This window comes from Podarcis bocagei, assembly GCF_964188305.1.
Source record: "Podarcis bocagei genome assembly, chromosome: 9".
Classification (NCBI taxonomy): Eukaryota; Metazoa; Chordata; class Lepidosauria; order Squamata; family Lacertidae; genus Podarcis; species Podarcis bocagei.
In genome coordinates, this window is record NC_138134.1 from 36,922,116 (window position 1) to 36,939,516 (window position 17,401).

The 17,401-nt window shown below is 39.9% G+C and overlaps 1 protein-coding gene across 4 annotated transcripts in view; it reads left to right on the forward strand.

The window, feature by feature from the left end:
- The window catches only part of FSTL5 (follistatin like 5), a 355,157-nt gene extending 338,905 nt beyond the window's left edge, over positions 1 to 16,252 (forward strand). For all 4 annotated transcript variants that reach the window (XM_081208810.1, XM_081208812.1, XM_081208811.1 and 1 more), the window contains one exon: positions 13,607 to 16,252. In XM_081208810.1, the coding sequence (XP_081064936.1) occupies positions 13,607 to 14,309 (703 nt within the window). In that variant the 3' untranslated portion in view covers positions 14,310 to 16,252. The remainder of the gene's footprint in view (positions 1 to 13,606) is intronic.
- The last annotated feature ends 1,149 nt before the right edge of the window (positions 16,253 to 17,401 follow it).

A 17,401-nucleotide genomic window follows, 5' to 3' on the forward strand; every position in this document is an offset into this window, starting at 1 on the left:
CTAGACTAGGTAGCTGGTTTGGTCTCAACCCGGTTTTTATATGCAAATCAATGTATTCACAGAAAATGGTTTTCAAAAATGCAGCTGTAAATATGCCACAATTCGGTTAAGCCTCATGGCATTTGTGGTGCTCCCTTGAGCAATGAAGGAAAAGAAATACCGTATATACTCAAGTATAAGCTGACTTTTTCAGCACATTTTTTTATGCTGAAAAAGCCCCCCATGGCTTATACTCGAGTGAGGCAGGTGGCAGAGGGACGAGCAGCCCGAAAGGAGCCCTTTCAGGCTGTTCCTTCCTCTTCCTCCACTGCTGCCGCCACCACCAGGTTTGTGGTGTGGTGAACTGGCTTATACTCACATCAACAAGTTTTCCTAGTTTTTTGTGCTAAAATTAGGTGCCTCGGCTTATATTCGGGTTGGCTTATACTTGAGTATATACAGTAACATCAGGCTAACAATTTTCTCAGCATGCAAAAGCGAATCAGAAGCCATACTTTAAATTTCACACTATCTTCTATATTTATCACACTCCGGAAGCTGGTGGGGTATTTGCTGATGCAGAGAGACAGCCTACTACTCTCAGGGGATACTTCTTCCCATGGGTTAGACTGCAAAAACATTTAAGGGACAGCTGCAGTAGTTCACTTTAAAACTAAAAAGAAACACAAAATTGCCACTGTCCCACTTTTCTTTGTTATTCCTTCCTTGTAACATTTGTGGCAATGCAACATATGTATCAAATGATAATACTGTGTGTCTACCACTCTTGCTTTGCCTCATTGACTGGTGAGGGCAGACAAATGCAGACAAATGCATGACAAAAGCACATCGCCTCATGTGTTACATTGCAGTCAATGTCGAGAGGTAGAGGAAACAAAGCTACACAGAACAGTAGCAGTCCTGCATCTCTTACAACATCCTCTCAATGGCAAGGGAGGCAAACCAGGGAAGGGTGTCCAGCATTTGGTAGAAAGGTTTGCTTTTCAACTAGTGATAATCACCGCCTTATAATACCTTAGCTATGTCCTTCAAAGTCCCAGTTCTAATCTTAATTGATGGGGTAAGGCTTTGGAGATTTAGGCCAAGTCTGTTCTTCGATATGTCCAGAACATGGCCAGTCTAATTCACGGTTGGTGTCATTACTTGTGCCTCAAAAGGTTCATTGATCATTCTTTGGTCAAGCAGAAACAGAACATACTGGTAATTCCCAAAGTTGTAACTACAAGTGGTGGCTGAGTCTCCATGATAGCAGTAACTTAGCTGAGATGCTATCCTCCTTCTCTCTGAAAATATCTCAGTGAAGCAATTAGCTTATACTGTAATGGGAATTTTTATGCACTACCAGTGAACTATATCCCATTATTCCAAATCAATGAATTCATCACCTGACTCAGTTCTCTGTGTCTGAGAAAGTTGCATGCAGCTTTATGTCTGAATAACCATACAGCATGCTAAGATTCAAAATGCATTCAACTATGGCATATACCGGTAATACCCACCAGGCAACACATCACCCATGCCATCCAGAAATAAGCAGGCATCTTGCATTTAAAACTCTTCTAATTAATCATAGATATGTCAGATACATCACAAAATGAAACTCCAGTAGCGGTGCTGAAATTTAATATAGTTCATAATCATACCATCAATATATATGCTGCTGGAAGCCCTAGTTACAATTATATTACTTAACATGGATTTTAAACAAGATTTATAATAATCATAGTGCAATCCATAACAAAATTATTTCCTTAAAAACCAAGAACAATACAATACTCGTATTATTTGTAGGATTTTTATTAAGCAAATCTATTTTCAGCTTCTACAAGAAACATGCTCTCTCCACATTTTGGTTTTAACTGATAGAACCACCGCTCATTTGCATATACATTAGCTGAAAAGTAATCAGACCCAAAGCTGTTCATAATCTTTATCAAACAAGGGAAAAAAATGCATGTGACCAAATGGGAATTTTAATCTTCTTAATCTTAAAACCATTTTAAGCTAAAACTGCTGTGCAAAATTTAACTTGACTTAGTTTGATTGGTTTCATCCACATCATTGGAAGCACAGGTTAGGATCTACTCATGTATGTGATCATGTGAGACTTACTTCTACCTTTGGAAAGAGAAAGATGCTAGCAGATTTCAGCCTTGATACTATGACCATGGGCCTTCTTTTATCATGAGCACTAGAAATGTGAACAAGAAAGAGAGGTCTTATCTATTTTTTAAACTGAATGCTTAGTGCCAAGCACATGCCTTTAAAATGTCAATATAATCCCCGTACCAGGTTCTGACAATTGATTTTTCGTAAAACCACAAGTTATTGATGGTCTCTTGTCAAAGCTTCACTAGATGGTCATTTGTAGTTTGTGAAAAAGCCTTGGTCACCTGCTGTTGTGGGTTGGGAAAGCCTCCCATAACTTTCGTACTCTGTTCAGCCTTGTGTCTGATATAAAACCCTCCCATATGGTTGTCTGTATGTCTGTGACAGAAATGGAATTACTAGTATTTGTACTCTCCTTGAAGTATGTTCATACCGATAACTTTATAGACATCATTGTGTTCCTGATACCTCTGCAGTAATGACCACAGTTGTTCTTAAAAGCAAATGCCATTGTTGTTACTCACTCGTGTAAATGGCTCCGGTAGGCTAGGCTAGACATTGAAGAAACACTAGTTTGTAAGAGTTGCTAAGAGAAGGTTATAATTAGTGGGTCAAGACTGATATCAAAAAAGGAATCAACCCAGAGAAATAGGAAATGGCTTTACACCAACTTCCCTGGGGCATTAAAAAATGTTAAATGGAAGTATGAGTCAATGCAGAGTTAACATTGGATTTGTCTAAGCCAATGTAAACTGAAGAGAGTCTGAATGTGGTGGGATAAAAAGAAAGCATAGACAATTAAAGCTCAGAAGGTTGTTGTTTGCCTTTCTGAAAACCAATAATTACAGCTTTAAGAAGTTTTATTAAAATTGATTTTATTTATTTGACAAAATTTAGAAATCACTTGATTGTAACAAAACCTCCAAGCAGTTTGCCATAAATATTAGAAATACCCATAAAAACAAGTAATTAAAAGCATTTTTAAATCAATTAAAATCAGCAGTAAACTAAAAAGAGAGCAGGTGTCAAAGAATACAGTGAAGATTTCTGCCTGATGTCAATAGACAGGGAGCTCTGAAGCATATGTGCTTCCACACTAACAGAACAATTTTTTATTAAGTGCGAAAGGTTTTATGAATTTATTTGAAGTCACCGACAGGCTGCACTTGCAACCAATTTAGCTTTTTCAGAATGTGATTGGGGTGGGGAAAGTATATGTCAGGAAGCTAGAAACTTCCAGCTTTTGCATATTCCTGTCCTTTGTGCTCAGTGGAAGATGTTACTTTAACCCCACCTGCGCAAGCAGTTCCCTGCTGCTGCAAGGAAAACATGGGCTAGGATGTGTAGACCGATGACTGCATATTCAGTTCCTGCAGATCTTTTCTTTTATATATATATATAAGAAATGATGAGAAATTTCTCAGCTCTTTGAGTTTTGAGCAGATATCTGCTGTCTTGCTGAATTCACACTGAGAAGAGAGATATGAATTGTCTCCCTTGATTTCTTAGTTTTCACAGTGTCTCACCTCTCTGTGTCTTCAACAAATTGTCAAAAGCAAAACTATATGTTGTTTTAAATTAGTTCTTTCAACTAAAAGAAATATCCAGTTATCTTTTGCATGTGTCTGAAAATAATTCCCAGTTCTAGCTCGCCCACAGCAGCTAGACTTCCCGAACCCTTTCTAATCTTCAGCACAGTATATTCTACTACTGGTTTTCAATGTCTCCTTTTCGTGTTTGACACAGTGTAGTCCAGGATAAGTCAATACGGTGCTATTCAGATGTTGTTGGACTACAGCTCTCATCATCCTTGGCCATTGCCCTTGCTGACTAAGCTTGACTGGAGTTAGCTACCCCAGTCTAGTCCACTGCAATTTGTTGTCCAAAAGGGTCCATCAGTTTTTCAAGAGGAGTCCAATAATTTCACCTGCTCTGAATCTACTCTAGTTTAATCTATAGTGCTATGATCAACATCCCCATTTGAGCTTCCCTCTACCTTTACCTACATTCTTTCTTCTAACTCTGAATGTGACTTCTGTTTAAACACGCATGTATTTCACTTCTGCTTCCGCATTACATTCAGATTGAAAACTATTTCTTTAGTACATTATGTGTAAATATCTTTTTTTTATAGAATTTTTTATTGGTTTTACAAAAAAAAATTATAGACAATACAAACAAATAAGGAAACAAACAAACATGTATAATTTCATATGCTTTTTTTCATAAACCTTACTTCGTTGACTCCCCCAAACCTCCCCTTTCTACATCCCAATTCCCAAAATTATTTCAGCAAATCCTAGCACTTAATTTTATCAGATTTATCCCTTATTCTTTTCTTTTACTTAATCTTTTGCAGCTGTAAACCCCCTTTCCCCCCTAAAAACCTCAACATTTTAGCTTTCATTCATTGTATAATGTTTCTTAAGATAAATTTTAAATTTCTTCCAATCTTCGTCCGCCGTCTCTTTCCCCTGATCACGGATTCTGCCAGTCATTTCAGCCAGTCCCATGTAGTCTATCACCTTCATCTGCCATTCTTCCAGGGTGGGTAGATCTTGTGTCTTCCAATACTTTGCGATAAGTATTCTTGCTGCTGTTGTAGCATACATAAAAAATGTTCTATCTTTCTTTGGCACCAATTGGCCGACAATGCCCAAGAGAAAGGCCTCTGGTTTCTTAGCATTATGTGTAAATATCACTCACTCTTTTCTTCATGGGAGGCAACTAGCAATAAGTGAAGCACAGCTTAAGTATTCAGAAACATTGAGCTTGATGAAGAGAAAAATGCTTTTGTCACATTGGGTGGATAGGACACAGTTATACCAGGTTTGCTTTCTTTTGAAGGACAGTTTTATTGGAAAGCATTCTATTAAAAAACAAGTGTTTGAAGTCTACTACACAGAGCATTGTTTGTCTGGTCCATCGCTCTGTGGGACATTGGTCCCAGAGCAATATAATTCCAGAACTTCTGCGTTTTAGGGGAATGTTTACTGGATGGCTCTGCAACATATTTGGCTAAGCATGGATAAATAGTTTAGACATAGAGGCATGACCCACAATTTGCTTCATAGTGTTAAGCTGCTAGACTACTGGCATTGTAAAACTAAACAAGTAATAGTCATTTCCCCCCAGAGAGTTGTGCTACAACTAAATATCCAAGTTTGTTAGAACTTCGTGTACAGAACCTGGCACATTACCTTTTCCATCGCCCAGCCATTATTGTATACAAACAAAGTATGTGACACAACTTGTTTCCGTGATGCTTGAATTTACCCATCCCTGACCCATGTTGGCAGCAGTAACTGATAGGGGATGGCAAAACTCATAACATTCCACCAAGGAAGTGGAAACTCATCACAATAAAGCCAGTGAAATGTTGAAAAGCTTTCACAACAGATACACCTCAGTAGGGAAGCTGTGGAATTACTAGCCAGTTATCAACATGGTCGAGTCTTGAGAAAAGAAGAGCAGTCTAAGATGTGGCATGAGCAAAATGTGGATTTCATATTTAATATGTAATTATAAGTAGTTACTTGAAGTTAGAAATGCAAATTCTGCATGTGATTGTCTTTGTCTGTGTAGAGGTCATATTTGTAGAGATCTAAACTTAATTAGATAAATATGCACCTTAATCTCCACTGCCAGTTAACTTATTAATAGGCTGTGATGATCATAGACTGCCTTCTTTGATAAACTGTCTTTGGTAGACATTATCATACTGTGCCAAAGCACCATGCACATTTATAGCACTATATCAATAAGAAATACAAATATTTCACCATGACATTCCAAAGCTTTATTCATGAATATTCCATAAGTAACTTTGATTACTATTCCTGAAAGTAACATTTCAACAAAATTACCTAGAGAAAGTCAAGCTTGGATACACAATGTACCAAAACAGTGTTTTGAAGATACACCAAATGTTGAAGTGTGTGTGTGTGTGTGTGAGTGAGAGAGAGAGAGAGAGAGAGAGAGAGAGCACCCTTGCAATAAAGGGCACATATTTAGCAATTTGGTCCAAATGAAACCAATTCTAGATTTCTTTCAGTATATTAGTCATTTTAGAAATCAAAATCAAAACTACATTATTGCTATTCATTTGAATCTTTGCCCAGCAGACTAAGAGACAAACTAGATGAGGCACTAGGAGATGTTGTTTCTACGACAGCTTGACTGAAATGCAGATATCGGAAATTGAAAATCTGTTAGCAATTGTAGGATATTGGAAATGGGATGCTTAACCCTTTCCAATCAGGCAGCTTTTTGCGTGGACAGGCGGAGTCCCCAGATCCCGAGTGCCCCCCCCCGTCATGTGGAATAACGACTCAAGACAATGTGCGATTGGATTAAATTGGCCACAACTTCATTAAATTTCAATTGTGGGTAGACCTTGGCTCAGGCACTGGGCGTTCTCCCTCCCCAGTCCCCAGCCAGGGACTTAGGGAGCATCTGGGTTATCCAGTGTTTGTGTGGGGGATGGGCTGGCTCTGGAGAACATATGTTCAAGCAGAGATAGCCGCCCCCGTTACGCCTCCGCCGCAGGGGAGAGCAATGACGACCTTTCGGCGTACAGTCAAAGCCTCCCTTCAGAAACCCCTTTAACAGGGAACCCTGGTATCGCCGCTGCAAAGAGGAAGATGGACAAAAGGATTCCGCCCAAGGCCTGATACCGCCAAAGTTGTGACGTTTTGCGACGGGAAAGGCGAAACCTGTCAATGCAGGGAAATTCCTTTCGAGCCCTTTGACAGCGACCTTAACGTAGCAGCACCCACATACCTGTGAAGAAAAGTTAACCTGCAAAACCTGTGAAGAAAAGTTAACCTGCAAAATAAGGCATTAACTGAGGATGGGTAGGGTGGGAGAAGCTCTGGAGCCAAGTGAGGATTCCCAGGTAAGATCCTCCCTCTATTGTGTGGGCAGGTAATCCCTCCCCTACCTGGCCTGATCTCCTTGGCAACGCTTCCCCCAGGTGGGATTGGACAACTGACTGGGGTAGGCGGAGACCTCCAGGTATCCCACCTGAGGGAAGGCAAAGCCAAGCCTATGCTGATGGAGCCGCTCCAGATCCAGGGGCTGCGCGCGCCCCCCGTTTTAAGTGGGGAGCAGTCATTCTGACAAAATGCCTCTCCCCCCCCCACTGCTTTCACATTCACAGGTGCAAAGATACTACCATTTACCCCATACAGGTGGGGAAATAGCTTGTGGGGCAATTTTGAGTAAAACAAATGTCTGACAGCACTTTCTCTTCCCAAACAGGTACCCCATCCCCACCCCAGATACATTTCAGTAAACAAAAATGAAAAGGCTTTAGGAGATATTACTTGGTTCTCCATCTTGCTTGTCGCTAATATACTCACAAAATCAGTTCTAGACTTGCCTTTCATCTTAGCCTAGCAGTTCTGTTGCATTCCTGAGTCACCATTAGACTTCCATTTGAACTGCTGGCACCAAATTGTCTATTCCCTGTTTACAGATTTGAAAGCAATGCTGTGCTCAAGTTCTGGCAGCCTCACTGGCCAACATCAGGTGGCTATTGGACGCCCCATGCTTTTTATGAGGGCTGATGAATGTTTTCAGCCCTAGAGCCACATTCTTCAATGAGCAACTTTCTAGGGACATGGAATAGCAATGGGTGTGATTTTTTTCTGCACACTCACTCACATCTCTGTCCTGCATCCATGCAAGAAGCAGGCATTATCATAATTCAAGGATACTTTTCAGCCAGTCAAAAGCTCTCAAGAAGGGTGCAGAACAGGACTCGAGAGGTGTGACCACGCATATATCCCAAGAGCCAGTTAGAGGGGCTTTTAGGGCCATGTTTGGCTTCTGGATCTGAGACTTACAACTTTTATATATCATTCAATTTGGAGCCTCATTTGATTGTCCTTTACTCAGGCTCTGCACTCAGATTAGCATTTTGATAAGAATTTAGTTAAGACATTTAGCAGGCAAAATGGAGACTGGACCAAGTAACTCCCCACAGCCTGTCATGTTTCACCCGCTCTAGCTTTTTTTTTTTTTTAAAAAAAAAGAAGAATGTTATTACTGTTGTTCTGTAGAACAACTAATTCCCACTTTTCACTGTTTTGGACGGATGAAAGAAGGATCCGTATGCACTTGGACAAAATCGTGTTGGTGATTCTAAGCCAGGCACTGTTCGTGATATTATTTCACAGGGGAGACATGAGGGTTAGACGTCTCATAAATATTAATCAGGGATTAATGAACAGTGGGAGGCCTCCGTATATCAATCTGCATGAAAGGGAAGTTTGCATTAAACATGGCACTTTTTACATATAAATCACTGGGGGAAACTAAAGGCACTCTGATGTATCACTTGTTGTTCTACTAGAGACCTACTCATAAAACAGGTTTATAGTACATAAGCCGCAAGCATAATTTTATGGCACAATTATGAGTGACTGCAGGTTTTTGCCCCTAATCTTTAAAAATTAAATGCTTATGAAAGGTACCAGATTAACGGCTCTAAAAACCTGAAGCCTTCTATTCAAACTACAGCCTGAAGATTAGGCAACCTTGGAGATACTTTCCTCTGGCTTAACTTCCTTTGACTGCGATAGGTCTCTGCCGCTTTAATCACTGACTGTTCTGTTTTAAGATTGTGTCCATGAAGGGGACAATTTAGATTCACCTTTGTGCAGGGGATATTTTTCTCTGAGGAAATAAGAATCAATACATATCTTACAGGTCGCTCAGATGTCAGCCCTTGGCAAGAATGTTTGCTCACTAATGACCTAGCGCAAATGCTAAAGGCCACTTTTCTGAGGGAAATTATAGGACTTGTTGCCAGCTTCTGATCTATCAACAAAGTGCAGGCATCTCCCTGTTTAATTGCTGGACTAAAATGTTGAGTGTGAGTGGCTGGCAGGGCTTTTTACTGACACTTTGCTGATACCTCATTTGCCATTTGTGTGGAATTATAGAATTGTAGCGTTCCAAGGGTCATCTAGTCCAACCGCCTGCAATGCAGAAAACTCAGCTAAAGCATCCATGACAGATGGCCATCCAGCCTCTGCTTTAAAACCTCCAAGGAAGTAGAGTCCACAACCTCCCAAGGGAAACTGTTCTACAGTCATACTTTGGGTTGAATGTGCTTCAGGTTGAGTGCTTTCGGGTTGCGCTCCGCGGCAACCCGGAAGTAACAGAGCACGTTACTTCCGGGTTTCGCCGCTCGCACATGCACAGACTCTCAAAATGATGTCATGCGCATGCGCGAAAGTGGCAAAATGTGGCATGCGCAGACGCGCCTTCGCATCTTACGTTCCATTCAGGATGTGAATGGGGCTCTGGAACAGATCCTGTTTGCATCCAAGGTACCACTGTACTGTCGAACAGCTCTTACTGTCAGAAAGTTTTTCTTGATGTTTAGTTGGAAAGAGTTCACTATAAAAATAAACCCTTAACATACATGAACACAGGCTATCTAAGAAGAGATAGCCTTACCTTATATTAAAGAAAGGCTTAATTTTAAGGGAAGCGGGTGATGATACTCACAGTTACATACATGTAAAAAAACCTGGAAGTTCAACATTTTATGTTCAGTTTGATCAATTGAATTAACTTTCTGCAAAATCATAACAGATGCAGGATAAATTCTCCTCTTCCATCGAACTTTGGCCCCGTGGCAATATTTTAAAACATTTATATGGCATAAAGAAGACATTTGGATCTGGTAGTCCTTACTCAGAAGAGATAATGAGCTCTGATGATCCATTAGTTTGAATTTCTTTGGTGTTTGGCCATACACAATCTTGTAATAAATCATTCAGGAAAAGGTCACCCATTTTCTTCCTCATTGTGTTAGCACTGTCAGACGTTCTTAGGTTATGCAGCAACTATACATTCTTTATCTGGAGAAAGTGAAATTAGATAGGACTCCATTATATAAGGCATAGCACCATGATGTATGTTTCATTAGCCATCCTTTCCTTTATTTGTTAAATCACCCTTCACATTTCTAGCATGCTTTAATTTTTCTGCATTGCAGCATATCACATTCTTTTTGAGATGGAGCAAAGAAGAGTTCCTTCAGTCGGAATCATAAGCAGATATTAAAAATCAGTATGTACTCAGTCAGTCTATTCCACCTTCTCATCCCTGCCTCACTATCAGCCTTATTTGTTGTTAATCCTATTAACCTGCTGGTGCTATTTGTCAGGCTTTCCAGATATATTAGCAAGTTACATCAAGAAAACTTGGCATTGAGGATCAAAGGGTTGGAGAGGGGGGTGACATTTAGAGAAGTGCCAAAGCATGCTGCTAAGAAAAAGCCTGAAAGCTCCACTTGTGTTGTAGTTAAGAATACTGTTATATTGTTTTTCTGCAAGGCTATAAAATATTGACGGTGTCGTGTGTACAATACAGTATTTAATGATAACCAGAGCTATTGTGTGAGTGTGTGTTTAAGAATTTGAATACTGTTGAGTTAAAATTAGTAAAAAAGTTATATCATTTAAAATCTCGGAGCACAGTCTCTCCAGCTGTACACTAGAACAGTTCCTTATGAGAGCCAAGGTAGTCCTTTAAAGGTAAAGGGACCCCTGACCATGAGGTCCAGTCGTGGCCGACTCTGGGGTTGCAGCGCTCATCTCGCTTTATTGGCCGAGGGAGCTTCCGGGTCATGTGGCCAGCATGACTAAGCCGTTTCTGGCAAACCAGAGCAGTGCACGGAAACGCCGTTTACCTTCCCACCGGAGCAGTACCTATTTATCTACTTGCACTTTGATGTGCTTTCGAACTGCTAGGTTGGCAGGAGCAGGGACCGAGCAACGGGAGCTCACCCTGTTGTGGGGATTCGAACCGTCGACCTTCTGATCGGCAAGTCCTAGGCTCTGTGGTTTAACCCACAGTGTCACCCGCGTCTCAGGTAGTCCTTTAACAGCCATCAGATATCAGCCTGTGACTGCACACTTGCAGAGCTGAATACTTTGCAGTGTGTCTGACCAGCAGCTGGGGTGGAAGCCTGTGTAGTAATATCCAGTAGTCCTGCTCCATTTCTGCTCAGCTTTATCATGCTTGTCTCATATTTTCTGAAAACCTCCGCATAGTCAATTTCCTTGGTTCTTATGCCTAAAGGTACTTTGAAAACGAAACAATTTAGGCCTTAATAGTTGGCAGGTGTAATCCTAAATCGTTATGATGAGAAGGATTGGAATAATAGCAATGAGCATTGAATTCATGTTCATGGGGGAGAAATGAGAATGAAATGAACTAAAATATCTGGGATGTACTGCATGCTCCCATTGAAGCTGTGTATCTATTCTGGTTTAAGCATCAGTTAATTGATTTTAAAACTGCATATACGATATCTCGCTGGAGTTATGCACATCCAGAATAGTGTACCATTTCCTCTTAATCACATGGCAAAAAATATATTCCAATTAAACTTCATAGGTGTCTTTGATGTATGTTGTTCTGCTTGGGAACTGAATTATAATTGCAGAGAAGCTATAGCCTTCACCAGAAACTTGATAAGAAGAATTTGTGACTTGGGACTGTTTCATCACTTGATGACTGCAGTACACAGTGGTAACTTGCATCTGTAAATAGGTTATCTTGGTTAACACTACCAACATTTTCTCTTCCATCTCCTCAAACAAATTGCTTTTTGATGGAATTGGTTCACACTTTAAGCTGCTCAGCTTCATCAAGTATAACTATACATTAATCTGATATGAGTTATACACTTCCCTGAGCACCCTCTCAATCCAGGTGGAACTTTTTGGTAGTACCACACTCAGTTATTTCAAATGTATCCCTATCGTGTTTTATGACTTCCTTGATATTGTATGTGGGCTGGAACTGCTCTGTGACCGAAATAATAAAATTCAATTCAATTCAATTCACTCAGCTATGGTATGTTGTCCCCAAGGGAGCTTGACAGGCCCCACATTGTTGCGTTTTTGGCTTTAGACTAAGCCCTTGCGTTGTCCTTCCTGGCTTTTTAAGATCGTGTTAATTTAATCCCTTTGGCAAAGTTGATTGTTCTAAGCTCCCATTTTTGCTGCTTGTGTTTTAAACTACTGTGAGATCCGTATTGTAATTTGTTGTAGGCGTTTTCTTTGTAATTTATCAATGTCCGGTCAGTGGCGAAGCTGCATGCTCCGCTACCAGGGCAGAGAGCAGGTGGGGGCATGGCTGGTGCCCCCTGGGGTGTGTGATGCTGCACGTGTCCGGGGGGGTGCCGCGATGGCACCCTACCAGAATAGTGGTGCCCAGGGAAGTTTGCTCCCTCCGCACTCCTGTTCCTCCGCCAGTGTGTCCAGTTCTACTTTCAAGTGTTGATTTTACCATTTTAAACCCTAAACTGATTGAGACAAGGTTATCTAAAAGGCCAGCTTCTCCTTTACCTCTTTGAACCTTAAGACTCTCTTCAGAGGCCCTGCTGCAGGTAGCTACCAGGGAAAGAAAGTTTTTCAGTAGTGGCATCCAATTATGGAACAGACTCCTAGGGAGGCTCACAGGGTGCCATCTTTATGATTCTTTGTGGCACCAGGTGAAGACATACCCAGGTAAGCAGTTTGTATAGTCAGGGCCTCTCAAGTTTTAAATCTTTCTCCTTTTTAATATATAGAAGTGTTGTGTGCTCTGTTTGCGTTGTATTCATTTAGTTTTATTTCATATTTCATATTTTATTTTCTATTTACTTTTTTATTGTAAGCTGTTGAGAAAACTTTGTGGGGATGTCATATAAGTACATAAAATAAATAATTTGGTTGGTTTTTTAAGATTCATTGTGGACTTTTAAATGTACTGTTGTTATGTTTTTAAGCTAAGTTGTATGAGAAACCTACATATGAGGTGACTAACAAGTACAGTATCACTAGCAGGATTTGAGTAAACACTTACAATTAACAAAATTAAATATAGAAATTACAAAGATGATGTAAAAATGATAAAAGATAATAACATTTAATTTAAGGAATTTAAAATTAAGATACAATAAAGCAAGCAGACGTTAATATGTTTAAAAACCAGAAGACGAAGTTGAGGGAAGTCATGGGGGGAGGGGAAAATTTGGGAATTGTATTTATTTTTGTTATTTGATACGATATTAATATGATAAAAACATACAATATTTAAAAAACAAGTACAGTGGAACCTCAGTTGTCGAACATTTAGGCTTTTGAACGCCGACAACTTGGAATGGAATGCTTCCATTTTCGAACACACTTCGAAAGTTGAATGGCTTCCGAGGTGCGTTTCTCCATTTTTTCAATGGAATTTGCTGACCGGCAATTGCACCTCGGTTGTTGAACATTTCAGAAGTTGAACAGTGTTCCAGAATGGATTACATTCGACAGCTGAGGTTCCACTGTATTTTTAAAGAGGCATATGATAACCAGATCTCAGATATAAGCAAGGTTTACATGTAACTCTGGAGATCTTTAAGCACTGCTTGCGTTTGATTGTATATACTATACTATGGATTTTTTTCCTTTGAATTTGTTTTTTGTCTCATTTCTTTTAGGTTTGGATTTATTCTTCACAAAGATGAGCCTGTGCTCCAGAAAATAGATCTTGAAACTATGTCGTACATCAAGACAATTAGTTTAAAGGATTACAATTGTGTTCCAAAGTCTCTGGCTTACACACACCTTGGAGGATATTATTTTATCAGCTGTAAGCCTGACACCACAGGAGCTGTCCCACCGCAGCTTATAGTGGACGGTGTTACTGACTCTGTCATTGGATACAATGGTGATGTAACAGGAACTCCATATATCTCTCCAGATGGTCACTATCTAGTCAGCATTGATGATGTGAAAGGTCTCATGAGGGTCCAGACCATCACAGTTAGAGGAGAGATACAGGATGCCTTTGACATCCACACCAACTTGCACATATCCGATGTAGCTTTTCAAGCATCGTTTACCGAAGCCCATCAATATAATGTATTTGGTAGCTCCAGCACACAAACTGATGTGCTTTTTGTAGAATTGTCCTCTGGCAAGGTGAAGATGGTGAAGAGTCTTAAGGAGCCTCTTAAGCCGGACGAATGGCCGTGGAACAGGAAGAACCGCTTAATTGAAGGCAGCGGGCTCTTTGGTCAGTACCTGATGACGCCTTCTAAGGAATCCTTGTTTATTCTGGATGGACGGCTGAACAAGCTGAATTGTGAAATCACTGAAGTTGAGAGAGGAAACACAGTCATTTGGGTTGGAGAAGCATAAGGAACCATGTTAGATAACAGCCGAGTGAATAGTTTTACAGTACATTGCACTTAACTTCATCCTCTAAATTGTCACTGTTTTGTTTTGATTGTGTTTTTTTCTTTTTTTAAAAAAAAGTTAGACCCTTCTGTACATGTTGTGTGGCTAACTAAAATGCAATTTTGGTGATATAAAAAATGCTGGAATTGTGAGCAAACATTTTGTGTACTATTGATGACCTCCTTAGGGTGATTTGGCCAATTGGTGAAAATATCAAATGTTTAAGGGACCCTCTACACATGAGCCATGTGTTGACAAAATGATGCCACATTTTAAAATGAAGGCTTTTCTTTTTTTAAAGGGGGGGGGGTCATGTTGACTTAATTCTATTCATTGAAATGTTAGGGTACACTCTATGTAGAACTTTAATTTATTTTTTTTAACTGAAGCATTTTGTCCTGCCCTGTCCACTATTTAATCTTTTTGTGCCTTGAAGGGAAATGTCTCACAAGGAAAGAGAAGTCTAGGAAACATGTAATTGTATTCCCATTGTGGCTACAGGCTTCCTTTTTCCCTGAAAAGAAGCTTTTGATATCTCAAGTTTTTCATCTCCATCAGGTTGTAAAACATGGTTTTTTAAGACAAAGGAAAAGTATATTTGCAACATCTCTTGTGTTGTCATTTTTTTATTACTGCAGTTTGAGGATATGATTTTTATTTCAAGTTTCAGTTGAAATTCTGTTAACTGCTCATAGAACTTTGACCCCTCTTTTTTTGTAGCAGAGTTAGGCAATTATCTCCTCACCTCTAAAAGACTTGCATCAACAGAGAGTTTTGGTTCTATGAAAGAAAAAATGTCATGCGTATCTTCTTAGGAAGACATGTTTTGTCTAACTACCAATACCAAGAAGATTCACTTACACTGGCAAAAAAACTGTTATTTTTTTTAAAAAAACCAATATGTTACTAGAGGTGCATTTTTAAGGAAATTGTTTATCAGTGGAACAAAAAAGATGGAGATTAACAGCACAATCCTGTACATGTCTAAGCCCTATTGAGTTCAGTGGTCCATACTCCCAGATGTGTGTAGGGTTGCAGCATCAGACAATGTTTCTAAGCTTCTTAATGGAAGTAAAAGGTCTATTGAAATCAATGGGACAAACCTCTAAGTAAATATGTTTAAGATCACTTTGCTAGATGCTAGAGCCTCTACATGTACATTGTTTGTCAAATACCTGATTTTCCTCGACACTTTTAATAAAGCTCAGTAAATTTTCTATCCTGCGCCTCCCATTAGATCACTATTGCAAGGTGTTGTCTTTATTATTTCTTTTTGTTTAACGAATTACTGCTCTAGTTTTGAACATTGCTTCTACATCTATATAAGGATAATAAAGGTTCTAAAATTTAGAATCATTGTAGCCACTAGAATGAGGAAAAAATGAGATCTGCACTCAAAGTTAGCAGTAAAAAAATTCTTCAGATTTTCAGTAACAATATAGGTGGTTTGATTTTTTTTTAAAAGAATGTGTTTCTTTAAATAAAGCAGGCTTTTCAACTGACCTCTGTTTATTCAATGCAGTCAGAAGTTTTATTCTAATTCTACCCTAATGTGTAAAGCTGCTTAAAAATTTGAAATTTTCTAGCATTGTATTTTCTTGTGTGTAATTAGCATTCTGCGCTGTGATACAGTAGAATTCTCTTTAGTTTAAGAAAACTGGCAGATTTAATTGAATAAAAGAATTGACTTACATTTATACCTACTGAATACTTTTAACAATTTTTTCCCATTGTGAGCAAAAGAAAAAAAAAAATCCCCACCACTGCCATGTAAACTGTTTGTTATTCAATGATTTACAGTTATCCGTTTCTTCTACATTATTTTCTTCTCTATCTTACACCATGTGGATGTTCTGTATGTAGAAAATGCTTGATAACGGAGAATAAACCCCTTACATTTTAAATGTTCTCGCCTTCAGTTGATATGCCAACAAATATATTTCTCTTTTCTTATAAGATCCACAGGAGATTGTAATGAAATTCTGTGAGGCAGGGATAGAGTGGGGAGATCCACCTTCTTTACAGCAGATGACACTGTCAATCTTAATCTCTCTCTTTTTGATTGGCCTACCTTTGTTTATCTTGATTTCAGCTAAACAATCGACAAAATTTCCTACAATTTTTTTTGTTACCAAATGGGTTTGATGTGTGCTACTGTCAGATGGATTTGCAGATGGTTGGAAATGTGTACTCAAAGAGTGTTCATCTGTACCATATTGGCTCAAATATAAGCCACACCCGCAAATAAGCTGCACCTTTAAAATTCAAGGGGACAAAAGAAAAAAAGACAATACCCGAATACAAGCTACTCCCTTAAAATTGGAGAGAGAAAAAAAGTCACGGTGATTAGCCAGTGCTGACGCTTTTTTGGCATCTTAATCACTCTGATGCTCAAACCAACCAGTGGGTTGGGGGGTGGCACTGGTGCATGGTGCCGCGCTCCCCAACCGACACCAGCACTCAGTTCCGAGCACACTGCACACCCACCTCCCAGCCCTACCACCCTGAGTGGGGGGCAGGGAGTAGCCGGCACCAGCGCTTGGCACCCCTCTTCCCAAGCAAGCACTGGTGCTGGACCCCCAAATGTGCCGCGCACCAGCCTCCCCGAAGCTACCACAATGAACGGGGATCCCATCAGCATACCACCAATGCCCCACCAATGCCGGTCAACAGCCTCCAGGCAAACCATCGGGGGGGGGGGAGTAAGCCAATTTTTGTAAGGTCGCGAATCTATGCCACACTTTAACTTTTCACGGTTGGAATTTCGGGCGGGGGGAGTGCGGCTTATATTTGGGGCAATACAGTAATTCCAACAAAGCATCAGGAAAACTTTCGGACAGTAAGAGCTGTTTGACAGTGGAATGGACTCCTTTGGAAGGTGGTGGACTCTCCTTCCTAGGAGGTTTTTAAGCAGAGGTTGGATGGTCATCTGTCATGTATGCTTTAGTTGAGATTCCTGCATTGCAGAGAGGTTGACTGGATCCTTGGAGTCCCTTCTAACTCTACAATTCTACGATTCTATGATCAAGCTTGATGGAAGTTTGGAGTGAAAT